Source organism: Rhopalosiphum maidis, chromosome 1 (assembly GCF_003676215.2).
Source record: "Rhopalosiphum maidis isolate BTI-1 chromosome 1, ASM367621v3, whole genome shotgun sequence".
NCBI lineage: Eukaryota > Metazoa > Arthropoda > Insecta > Hemiptera > Aphididae > Rhopalosiphum > Rhopalosiphum maidis.
In genome coordinates this window covers 14,727,779-14,741,072 of record NC_040877.1, presented here as the reverse complement: position 1 = coordinate 14,741,072, position 13,294 = coordinate 14,727,779, and the positions used below count along the sequence as shown (strand labels likewise).

General features: G+C 27.8%; 2 protein-coding genes across 4 annotated transcripts; both read right to left on the bottom strand.

Annotated features, from left to right (window-relative positions):
* Positions 1-4,644: 4,644 nt before the first annotated feature.
* On the bottom strand, positions 4,645-12,301 carry LOC113555471 (phosphatidylinositol 4-phosphate 5-kinase type-1 alpha-like). Of its 3 annotated transcripts, none has more exons than XM_026959797.1 (4): positions 12,103-12,301; positions 6,197-7,472; positions 5,784-6,133; positions 4,645-5,045 (listed from the first exon to the last, which is right to left on the bottom strand). In XM_026959797.1, exons 1-4 carry the CDS (start codon positions 12,161-12,163, stop codon positions 4,957-4,959), a joined length of 1,776 nt encoding a protein of 591 aa, XP_026815598.1. In that variant the 5' UTR covers positions 12,164-12,301; the 3' UTR covers positions 4,645-4,956. The 3 variants fall into 3 exon arrangements, with proteins under 3 accessions (XP_026815598.1, XP_026815606.1, XP_026815589.1); XM_026959805.1 differs by having other exon boundaries at positions 5,880-6,133; XM_026959788.1 differs by lacking the exon at positions 4,645-5,045 and having other exon boundaries at positions 5,191-6,133.
* On the bottom strand, positions 12,169-12,525 carry LOC113558657 (GSK3-beta interaction protein-like). Its single transcript, XM_026964187.1, has one exon. It carries the CDS (start codon positions 12,523-12,525, stop codon positions 12,169-12,171), a length of 357 nt encoding a protein of 118 aa, XP_026819988.1.
* Between the last annotated feature and the right edge of the window lie 769 nt (positions 12,526-13,294).

Sequence of the window (13,294 nt, the reverse complement as noted above, 5' to 3'; positions counted from 1 at the left end):
ACGACATCGTTAGTAGGTCACAAGACGTAGGTATACATCACTTAACCTATTTTGATATTCTTAATAGTGAATATAAATCATTTCTATAGTTTTGATAAAAGTACCTATAAAAGAAAATTATGTTTCATTTAATTTTTTTTCTTTTGGACTTTTGGAGCAACCAAGCTGTTTCATTTGCCCGATCACCATTAAATGGACATTTAAAAACTATTATTATAGTACGCATGGATTTATAGCTTAATATTTTAGCATATATTCGTTTAATTGGTTCAAAGTCTTAAGTCTTATCCATTTATTTATTATTAACATGTATATATGTTACGATATAAGATATAATTAGGCACCTACTAGGTAGGTACATTAGAAAATGTAAGCAACGCACTGCTAGTTGTTGTACTATTATGTGTAAACATCTTTAATGTGGCAGGGTGTACTTTGGCATCCATATTTTTTCTGCGTCTTATTGGCCTTCCAAGTAATTAACAAGCGCACTGGCGGTCGATAAAAGTTAAAACAAATCATGAAAAACAATATGTGTAGGAATAATTATTATGTATTATATAGTATTAGTATATTGTTATAATATTATAGTATAGGTTTACACAATGCACATGACAATAGCGAATACCTATAGCTATTTCCAACTTTCTGCTTTTTTTTTTAATAATATTGAATTCAATCCCATACATACATAGAATACTTTAATTACTGGGTGTCCCAAAATACACGTTTTTTTGAATCAACCAAAATATAAATTTTATTTTTCAAAAAATTATAAAAAATATACGCATTGCAGTTTCAATATAACAACCGGTTTATGTATGAACAACATTATTCGATTGTCTTCCAGTAGCTTGTTGATAAGCCGGTATTCCAGTCGAGAAAATGAACAGTAACTGCCTATCAGTTTTCTCTGGTGAGTTTCACGAGCACGCCTTAACCTAACCGCGGCTTTTGAGATCAATAGTTGAATCAGTTTTTTCGAATTTTGCATTAGTCGGCGAATCGATAACACACTGAGAGCAACGTCCCATCAGAGTAAGATACAAAGTCATCGAACATTCTTCGCACCACTTTCATTAGATTGGTAAAACATCTTAATGACCAGCATACGTATTTCAATTGACCTAACCATGGTGACACTTAGCAAAAACTGATTACACAACAATAAACCGGAATGTTCGGAATGATGGTAGATTAAAAAAATGATAAGAACAATATTGTGAGTGAACATAAAAACAAAACAAAAAATGGTTACCGATTTTAAAAAAAAAAGCGTTATTTTTGGTACACTCTGTACTATGATGAAGAAAATTTGGCACTTCTTTTAAAAACATTAATAATGTCACGGCTTAAAAACAATAACTAGGTATTTGAGTGGATCGTGGGAGAGAAACTGATAACTTTAAATTTCGAAAAAATTGTGCTACATAGATAGGAGCATGCTATACTATTATACTATACTCATGCCGTCATGCATAAGCCAGAGCATATTTTAACATAAGTGCTACCAAGTGAAAAATTAGTGTTAACTTATGGTTAATGAGTGTTCCTTGTGCCCATGCGGTCATGCCCCAAGTCTCAGGGCACATAATTATTATTATTATTTCCTTAATAAAAAATTCTTATAAAAATTCTCGGCATAAATATTGTCGAAGTGACGACTATGTACTGTGTAAACAAATGGCATTGAAGGTCCACGCGTCATCAGGTCATCACATACCCGATTGATTATTATTTATTTGAGATATTGCATGTAGTAAGTTACGTTAGTTTTTGTAACATATTGAGGAAAATACAACTTTATAAATAAATAACATACAGCTAAAATTATAATATAATAATAATAGAAAAATAAAAATGATAGGTATATTTATTTATTCTGAAATAATATAATCACAAACTTTTCTTGATCAACAGTTTCTTGTATTAAAATATTTTTTAATCAAACAACACTCATTATTTGAAAAACGCTGATAATTTTTAAATAATGCGCGTAGTTTGATAAAAGAATCACTCTGAATAAACCGCTAAATTACAATTATAAAATAGAGGAAACCCTAAAAACTAGAAAAAAGATAAAATAAAAATTACCTGTATTAATTATGAGTAAGAACTAAGTGCATTTTAGTTGATTGTACTTTGGGTTAAAATAGTAATCGCGAAAAAGTTCACTAAGATATTCTGCTTAAATTCATATTTTTTATAGAAGTACCTACAAAGTTTACTGTATTTAAAATGTTTTGTACTTACTATTTACTATTTAGTATTTTTTTTTTCAATGCGCAAGACCAAATTTTTAATTATGATGGTTATATGTATTTTATACCTAAAACTGTATGTTAAACTACTAAATTCAGGATTATTTTTATTATTTATTATTTAGGTACTCACATACACTTTTAAAATTTAAAAGGATTATAATTTGAAATTTTGAATTTTTGAATTTAAATTAAAATACCTATTAAGAACAATACATTTTAATTATTTTATTTATTGTATCTACCTATATTGCGCGATACTAATGATACTATAATAAATTATGTCTTATAAGTTATAATAATATAAAAAAAGATGAAAACGAAATTATCAAAAAGTTTAAACAAAAACTATATATTTTTAAATCAATAAACAATGCGAAACCCTAAAAATTAAAATCATTTTCCATTCCTGATTTAGAATATTGCATCATATTAAATTTTAAACCATAATGTTTCAAAAACTATTCGTTAGTTGATTAAAAAATAATGTAAATATTACCTTTCCTTATTTTTATTTAACACCAAATGAATCTACTAAAATTATTTATATTTAAAACACTAGTATAAAAATTAATTACTGTATATAATTTCCAATGAATATTTTGAAATTTATAAAAACAAAGTGGATTCTGTATATTGTATTGAAGTATTTGAATTTGACCAAGACAGTAGTAGCTACTACACACAATAAATATGTATTATAATATTATTAGTATATAATATATATATATATGTATTAATAGATAATAATTATTAATAAAAATATTAAACTATTAACATTTTATTTATTCAAATTACAGTATTTTTAATTTTATACATACCTACTTCAAGTGTAAAATGTATAAGAATTTTTTTTTCTGGTTTTTACTTTTTATACATAAAAAAACTAAAAAGTAAATAATTAGTAATTAGAATATTTTGTTTAATAATTTAAATGATAGACAACCTATTTATCTAGCATATTTTGCATGCTAATATTATATGTGTCCACTGTCTTTATATACTAGCACTATTAATTCAGTCACCTTTTTGACAAGCAGCAAGACATCATAATCCAACTTGCATAGAAAACGTGGTATGAATTAAGAAGTAAAATACTAAAAAACCTATAAGCTAATAAGCTATAATTGTTGGCAAATATTAGACTGTAAAATTACCTATATTATGCTTTTTATAAAAACTCCACACGAATACTGATACAATCATGAGAATACAATTTATACCTAAAGACTAGAGTTTAGGTTAATATAATTTAAAAGATTATTACATATTATATTTTTGTAGTATTATCAAAAATACTAGTACTTTTTTTATAAAATATTTAAAAAATAAGTAAATTTTTTGAAATAAAACACTAGTATTTTTAATTATTTTAAATTTGAGTATCTATAACATGAGCTGATATCAATAGAACCAAATAGTTATAAAAACTCAACAAAATTTTGCTTACAGTTCATACTTTGTAGTAGCAACAAAATCGAACTGTAGTTAAACATATTATTTTTAAATGATTAAAACAAAAATAACATTTACAAATATTCAAATAGTTTAATAAAAAGAACAAAAAATTTTGACAACCAACATACATTTATAACAAAAATTATACTTAGTGTTTTTAAACAGTATAAAAGAACATTCACTCATACTTATAAATTTGTAAAATGACTTTAAAATTATAAAAAAAGTGATTATTTTATATATAAGTAATTTTAACTGATTTATTTCAAAAAGAATATTCTTCTTTATAATAGAAAGTTCACTTATTTTCACGAAACAATATATTGAAAGAATTTTTCTAAAAGCATAATATATTTTTAACTTCCAATGTTGTACTTACCTCAAGAGTCAAGGGTTAGGTTGAGTATGGATCAAACTTTATTCTATTCCAATAATAGTGATAGTAAATTAATTATTACATAATTAAAGTCTTCATAAACATTTATAAAAAATAATTTTTCTATACTGTGTAATGTTTATAAATAACAGTAATTATATTATATAGTATGTAAATGAAAAAGGCAATAACAATGGAAGTTATTTTTTTAACCAAGACTTCTAATCATTATATCCAACAAAATTCAAAATTCTCAATTATAGTTCAATATTGATGAAAAAGAAATAAAACAAAATAAAAAATGAGATTAAAAGAAATGAGATCGACATCAGACTTTCATCTTCCCAGAAATAATACAAAAACATTAATAAAATCAACTAACCATATCTTACAGCAAAATATTTCAACTTAAAACAACCATTACATCATAATCATCATTGAATTTCCATCCAATGATGCTGAAACAGTATTTGAACATGTTTTCATCATACAGTGTCTAGTAAACATCAGGAAACAATTTGCAGATTCTGGAAATAAAAATTAAAGATGATTTTTTTTTTGCGTTTTTATTTTTTTTTGAAAACATTTAATTCTCAAAAGATCATACATGAGTCTAAAATTGTTTAAAATTATGAATACTGTACTAAATCCGTTTAGGCGGTTGATACGAACACAATGGAAAATTGTTTATTCTTTTAGGTATACTTATGTTATTACGTAGGCGGTAGGCGTAATTTATAATTATAATAATATTTAATAATAATAATAATAATAATAATAATTATAATTATAATAATAGTAGTAATAATAGTAATAAATAACATTTATTTATAATCATTTATTATTTAAACCTAAGTTAGGTTATTTTTCAGTTTGTGATAACCTAAATACACGAGCCATCACATTGAGTTTCATCCGCTGGAAGCGGTTCTCAACCAAAGTGGTACCATCTATAATAAACAATATAAGTGTATAAAATATTGAATTTTTTTTAGTCATTATATAAATAATAATAACTAATACAAATTTTTTCTTTTTAATTTTTATGTTGAAAAGTGAGAATTTTGTGCTGTTGCTAAATAATATTCTATTCAGAAGCGTTTAAAATTGTCTTTTATAATTATATTTTAGGGTTTAGGACTTATTATTAAGAGATCCAACAAAAGGGGCTCAGCAGCTATACAATTTTTTAAAAAATAAATAAAAACAATTTGTCAAATTTCACAGTCCAATCGGATCATATGACTTTAGCAGATCTTTGTTCGAAATTGGCAAGTTTATTAATCACATTAATGCTTGTCAGCACAATACTATCTAATAGCATATACCAAATGAGTAATATAATAATACTGTTCTAATTCTGATAAGCAATCATCAAAGTGCATCTCACAACGAAAGAAAAATTAAAATTTTTATGTAAAAATATATATATCCAAATGAAAAATATCCTACACTAGTAATAGTTAATTAAATCTTGGTATACTGACTATTCAGGTTTAATTCAATCTAGATAAATAACTATAAGGTTTAAATCCAATAAAATCTGTTCCGATTAGACTATAAGTAACATTCTATAACTTATAAGTGTGTCATTTCTAATGATTTAAGATCACCCCCCAGAATTGCCATTTGTATGGTATCCGAAGCCATGTCGGCGCTGCTTGAAGACTCCGTGTAGCTAGGTGTACCTTCCGTCCATGTGGCTTCCACAGATTGTCTGCCTGCTGAACCCCCGATGCCGGATGTAGTGCTGCCCGATCCCACACTCAATGTAGACGACTTACTCTCGCCGGCGTGCGACGAGCCAGAAGGACCATCATTGCGCATTCCTGGAGATGGACGACGTATGCGAGTCATGCTGGAACGTTTGTCGTATACAAAGTCACGACGAATAGCATCCTCAAATGCTGGAGGTGGTGTTGAACATGTAGAAAATGTGCCTTCCGCATCGGTTTGATCACGCGTACGTGTACGCGACATACTACGTCGCTTAGATGGTGAACGTTTAAGAGGACACAAAAGTTTCTTGAACACGGATCTAAAATTAAAAAAAAATTGAATTCAATGAGTCGATAAATAATTAAATACACATTTTACATACTTGGTCATAAAGTCCAAAAATCTAGTGGCATAGAAATCAGGTCTATGTACAGAAACAGAGTCACCATCGTGAATGATGGCTTTGAACGTATGCTCTAGTTTTTTCTTTAGTCGATAACTTTGTAATATATCAATAATTCCAACAAATAGTAATAAGCTATCACCACTACCACTTCTAGCAGGTATGCCTCCTCTAGGCGAGGCACAATCTTCATCTGACGAAGTTCCAGTGTCTGCCTGAATACTTTCCATTGCTGTTGAATGAGCCATCAAACGCTGCCGGTTGGCTTCAGCTGTTCGACTTAGAGTAGACGTTTCTGATAAAGTATCTGCATCAGTTTCCACAGCCTTGCGTAACCGTGCCACACGTCGTTCTTCTTTCTCTCTCTGAGCAAGATCAACATTATGAACACCCACTAAAAGACTGTAATCCATTATTTTAAAACTTTCTAGTACTCGACAATCTCTTTGCATAGTTTTGAGAAGAGCTGAGTGGGTATCTGGCTCCAAAAAAATACCATCGGGATGATGTTCTTTAAAGTCTAAATCTTTAAATGTAGGCGATGATTTTTGTCTTTCATCTTTGGAAGCTTTTCTTTTGTAAGTTGAACCTTTCAGATCATACTTTTGGTGCATTTTTATGTTAGAAGGTAGTAAATTGTTCATAGCTACTAATCTAATGTTTTTTGAATTGCATTGATAACAATAAAGACCGAAAAATTTTGGCAACAAAGTTCTTGGATTCTGATTCAAATTCATGTAGTATCCAGGAAGTAGTTTTTGTAAAAATTCACCTTCCTTGTGCTGTACAGTTTTCATGATAAATTCATCATCTCGTGTGAGGTAAAATATTGATCCACTAGCACCCGGGTTGGACAGTTCACGAAGTGGCGAGTTACAAAACGATATAAGATAATCATCTGGCTGAATACCGAATAAGTCTCTGAAATAACGGAATGCAATTGGAGCGTATGTCTTAAAAATAAACTCTGGATAGTGGTGAGCTGGAGTGTGATTAGTTCCATCACTTGGAAACACTGTCGTTTCAACAGTCATAAAATCTTGCATAAGCAAATCGCGTTCAGGCTTTGAAGCAAGGCCTCCTACTGCATGCTGTATTCCCAGTTGTATTGAACCCATAATTTGACCAGTTTGAATTTTCTTATAGGTGATTTCTCCATCAACACCCACTCTTCTATGTCCAAGTTTCTTTTCTTTTTCTTTGGCTTGGAGATCATCTTGTTCAGCAATTGAGATGTCTTTTTCAGTAGCAACATCTATAAAAGTCATAAAATAAAATCAGTATTAAGAAATTGTCAAAAACCTATAACAAAATAAATATTATATAATAAATAACAAACATAGGTATGTACAATATGAACTCATACAAATTATAATTATTTAATAATCTATTCTAAACATGTTTTATTTCTATTTTTCTAAGGTTCTAATATATCCAAAATAGTTTAAATGTTCTATACATAAATGAATAATATAAATAGTTTTCATAATTTCTAAACGAGGACGGCACATAAGACTGTTTCACTTTACTCACTTCCCCTAACTGTATAAAATCTAAATAAAAATTTAAAACTGTAATTCTATTACACAAACAATCAAGTTTCACATTATAATTTGCAGTCTTAGTCTGTGATTTATAACACTATGCAACACACGGTCTTAATTTTTCGTTATTATTACGTGCTTTTGGACTAGAGTAAATTTCATTCCAAAACATCATTAATAAATACCTCGTTGAAAAAACAATCATCGACCAACTGTCCCAACAAAGAAAATTGTATAGCGCCGTCCACGTTCTCGAAAACATGGCAATAGGTCGAATGTCAATTGACGAATATAGCTGACACAACTGCGGTATACTATATGTGTCTCTAAAGCCGTGTTGCGTGCTAACATATTATATGTATAAACATATAATTCGTAGGTACAGTATCAAACTACTCGTACAATTAAAGCCTTACCCGAAATTTTATGGCATCTTACAAAAAAAATTAGACATTTAAAGAAATTAATCATAGTCGAAGTAATAGTTTTAAATACATTTTATGATTTATGAATGAAAAACTATGTCTTAGAAAAGTTGACTGACGGTCACGAGCACACAGTGAAGTCGAAATGATTAAATGTCATTCGACGCCGCAGAACGACTTATCTGAATTATCATTTATAAATTCGATAAAATTGAAAATAATTACTTGTCGTTTTTAGTGTAGTCATAGACAGATAAGACGATGCGTATGTAAGTAGGATCATAAATATCAATCATATAGTTTAGTTTAACCTGATTCCTGAACTATTATTACATGATATTTCTACACTGTATTTGGGAGTAATACTACGTCATAGACGTTTGATAATAATAGTTAAAATCATACCAGTCATGAAAATAAGACCCTAGTTGAAATTAAAGACGAGATTTTTTCTACAATACTTCTGTCAATTACCTACTCTGAAGGAAAACCGTTTTGTTTGGTTTAACGTTTACACTAACACTTTAAGAGTGTTTAAAAATTATATTTTAACTACGAATATAAATGAATCACTATCTAGTAATGGCAAAAATTGTTATTAATAATGGTTTATAGGAAAATTCTAAAAATACGGTCTTACCCACATACTTGTAACTCAAGACTACACATATTATGCGTGTTAAGACACAACTTGTATTGGTGTAGAACGCTAAACGATCAGTATAACAATATAAAATGTGCTAAATTTGTCTTTGAAAAATGCGCCGGTTAACACGAGCTTTCAAGTATACAACAATACAACGCAACGATTAATATTTCTTAACAATAAAAGAGGTAATGTATGATAGTTTCAAGCTTTCTTACTATTCAGTATATTACAATTACCCTCCATTAAACCTTGAAAATACGAAACGCACGAGACCATTTTAAACCATTAATAAATTATCCCATACAATATTTTTTCAAACTATTACTTTTGGGAAAATAGACTCGAAGACAAATATGTATAGACTTTCATTAAGTATAATTAATATTTATAAAAAATATGTTATAAATGATTTTTTATATGTACATTGTACATAATTAAAGTTAAAAAGATATGTTTAAAACAAAAAAAATACTTAGTGCTAATATTAGTATAAAATGTTACATGTCTTTTAACATTTGATCATATTTTTTGAAAATACAACTTTTACATGCATTTTAAAAATCTATGAAATATGTACCAAAAAATGCATTAATCCCCATGTATGCTGAGAAATTTGGGTAGAAGTGTTTGTCCAGATCAAAGGATACAAGGCAAAATCCCAAAAAGAGATGTATTTAGGGATAACTTTTGAATCAGTCTAAACAATTTATTGGTGCTACATGGCAGTCTGGATAAAAATAAACTACTGTACATAAATGTATTAAAAGAGTGAAGCTTTTTAGCTTTTTTTAAGCTATGAAATGGTAAACATTAAAATTAAATTTGACTGACATACTATTAAATTTATGCTCAAAAAATGTTGCTCAGAAAAGATATCAATATGTCACTGAATGGTCTAAGTTTATACAAAAAGGGAATAAACAAATAAGACTATACACTAAAATATAAAAAAAAAAGTGAGAAGTGAAATAATAAAAGAATTGCCAAAACACATATATTTTATCGGAATATTTAACTCTTAAAATAACGTTTTATGTTGGTGTTATGTACACCCTGAAAAAAAGGCCTATATACATCTATAATTTAAGTATTATATTATCTCAAATGCACTAACATTTTTAAATATAATAATTAATCATTTATCTAAAATATTTATAATGTATCATAATACCTCAAAATTAAGAAAAATCAATCCTCAAGGACATCCATTATTCATAAATATTTTAATAATAAAACACAAGTGTCATCTTTTAAGAAAAAATTAAAATATAGATATTTTAGGGGTTGGAATTTTTTTTTTTTACAAAACTCTATGCCCAGTAGTTATAACCAGGAGTGCAACCCACATAATACCTATACATTAAAAAAATCTATTCCAGGATTAAAAAGTCATTTATGACAAAGAGATCAAGATTATTTTCACAAACCCCAATTTCAATACAAACAAGATTATGTCAAGATGAATTTATGAATTGATTAATTAAAACAAAAATATGTAACACCAAACTCTTTTTCTACTAAGTTGTACCTATGTTTCATATTAAAATAGGCATACAATTTGTCTTAAAATGTTTATTCATTCATCTCTAATAGGTGTTAATAAATGAAACTTGTACAAACAATTTAGTAAATTATTATTTATTAACTTACTATTAATAGTCATTAGAATTTGAATTAACTTTTAAATTTAAATATATAATATTTGAACTTTGTAATTTTGAAGCTCAATTTTAATTTATATTTTCTAAATGTATATTATAGTTTAATAAATTTAATCTATTTATTATAAATAAACATTTGATACCTACAATGTAAACTCAATTATAAATGTGGTAATGTCAACTAATTTCCATAAAATATATCACTATATTTATTTTACCATACAAATTTTGAAATCTTAATTAATCTATAATGCCAGGCAATAATCCATGATCCATTGATCAATATGAGAAAAAGCAATAATAAGAACAGCTTAATATCCAATCCCATAACGTATATATGAAAGAAAACATATAGCTTAGTATTAAAAACTTTAATAAATCATAATATTATATCAAATAGTAAATAATAATAAAGTTAATATTTTGTATACAATTATTAATTTGACAAATTCCCCATAGTAAGTGCTAAAAAAATATGTATAAGTATAGACATACAGGTAATTGAGAAAAGTAAATATCTATTATTAAAATCTAACAATTGATTAAACATGGTTGCACATAAGTTTAATCAATGCTATTAATGATTTATGTTTAATAAAACATTTTTTTTATTTACCTATAGGTATAATAATATAAACATTTAAAAGTAAGGTCATTTAATATTGTTGGCAATGGCTTATATTGTGTTAGTTTATGCCTACCGATCTTATTATAATTACCAAGTGTAGTCTAGGAAAACTAAATTAATATCTACTTCGTTTATGATTTTGTTTATAAATAAATTATACAAATAATTTTATTAATACTAAATAAAGGTCAATGGAGAACAGATGTAATAAGTGATCTATTATAATTGCCACGAATGTTCTTTATTGATCTATTGGTAATCTCCCACTACGATAATCATGTGATTTAGTAAGCCTTTTTTCCCATTGTAAGATAAGATAAGTAGAACTAGGGTCTGCCCACCTACTGCAGGGATAAATGAAAAGCATACATCATTTTGAATCGACTTTATTAATCCATACAACTATTTACCACAGTATAAATTATGTAGATCAACAAACTAGAACCCATACCCAGCACATTGAAATTGTATGGAGTATTATAAAACAAAATCATGATTAATGAGTTAATACAACACTTCATATCTGAAGCAGTTGAAAATCTATGCATTATACATTTGTTAAATGAATCAATAGCCAAAGATTTTCTTAATGACATGAAAACAAGCTTTTGAGTAATTAATTTGGTATTATTATTTTAATATAGATTATAGATAACAATATTTTTTTTAAATTAATTTTTATTAATTATATATTTAATACAGTTAATATAATTAATACATTTTTAATTTTTTTGTAAAATTATTTGTAAATATTTGTCAGTATAATAAATAGATTACTTACGACACCGTTACTAACAATAATATTAAAATATTACTGCATATAAATATAAAATTATGTGAAATTTGGTAATAATCATTACAACCAATACCATTATCACTCAATTACTAAAAACAATTGTCACTTATTGAATGTTAAAATTAATTATTTTAAATACAAGAACAATATATTATTATACATATCAATAATATTTAACTCACCCTTTTCAAGTGCTGATTCAATCTGTTCTTCAACAGCGGGTCTGATATCATTAGTAGCCATTTTGCTTAAGATTTTTCTATTTGATTATCTTTATCTTTGCATGACCCAGCTACTTCATTCAATTTAACAGCTACTAACTCATTGAATCGTTGACAATAGCCTTTGCTGATATTAGACAATAGCGCAAAGTGAGTTTCGTAACAGAGTTGCGAGTTATTAGTGTCTTGATCAAAAGCTTTGGCGACAACTCGGAATCCTTGTTTGTTCAAGAGCACACAAAACTGTTGATTTTCAAGTGTTTCAATATTCAAGTATACACCGTCAGTAACTATCAAGGGCGATATACTAATGTGATTCAACAGGGATAACTCGCTCTCAATCACAGACTTTGCTTCAGTGTACCAATCAAGTGGCTTTTCCATGTAAGTGATTCACCTGAAATATATACAAAAAACTCATTAACGTCTTGGTAACAACAATCAAGATGAACCAGTTTAAGCCAAGGTTAACAATGTTTAGCCTAACCTAAAAAAAAATGTTTTAAGTTGAAGGACGCAAACGGCTTGAATATTAGATACATACAATTATATAAACGACGGCCAAACCAGAATCAAAAATAATAAAAGGCGGTCGAAAGCTAGGCAAATCGTTTGTGTATTGGGATGCACACAACAGATCTGGTAAATTTGATCTAAGAAGAATTTTTGGATAGGGCAAAATAACTTACGGGTGGGTGTTTTGTTCAAAGGTCGACCAGGTAATCTAAAGGAAAGGGCGGGAACGGTTGTACCATCCGTTTTAACACAAGAAAAAACTCGTCGAGTGAATTCTATAACAGAACATTTTCGCGACATTTAAAAAACACATAATAATAATAATAATATTATACAATGACTAAATATCTACAAAATAATAACAGAACCCGAAAAATTATCACTAGTCTTCATGAATCACAGGTGTTGATAATAGGAACGGTTTCGGTTGTTGAAGTTAGCGACGATCGATGATGAACCATTTTCCATTTATTTCTCTTTTGAAAACACCGTCTGTCGCCGCCACCGCCGGACTGCGCGGATTCAGCCAGATTTCATGTACACTCGCGCATATCCGTCCCACTTCGCACAGCATTAATATATTTATTTCATTCCGCCTCGAATAGGTGAATATTATAATAACATATTAATGTTATGT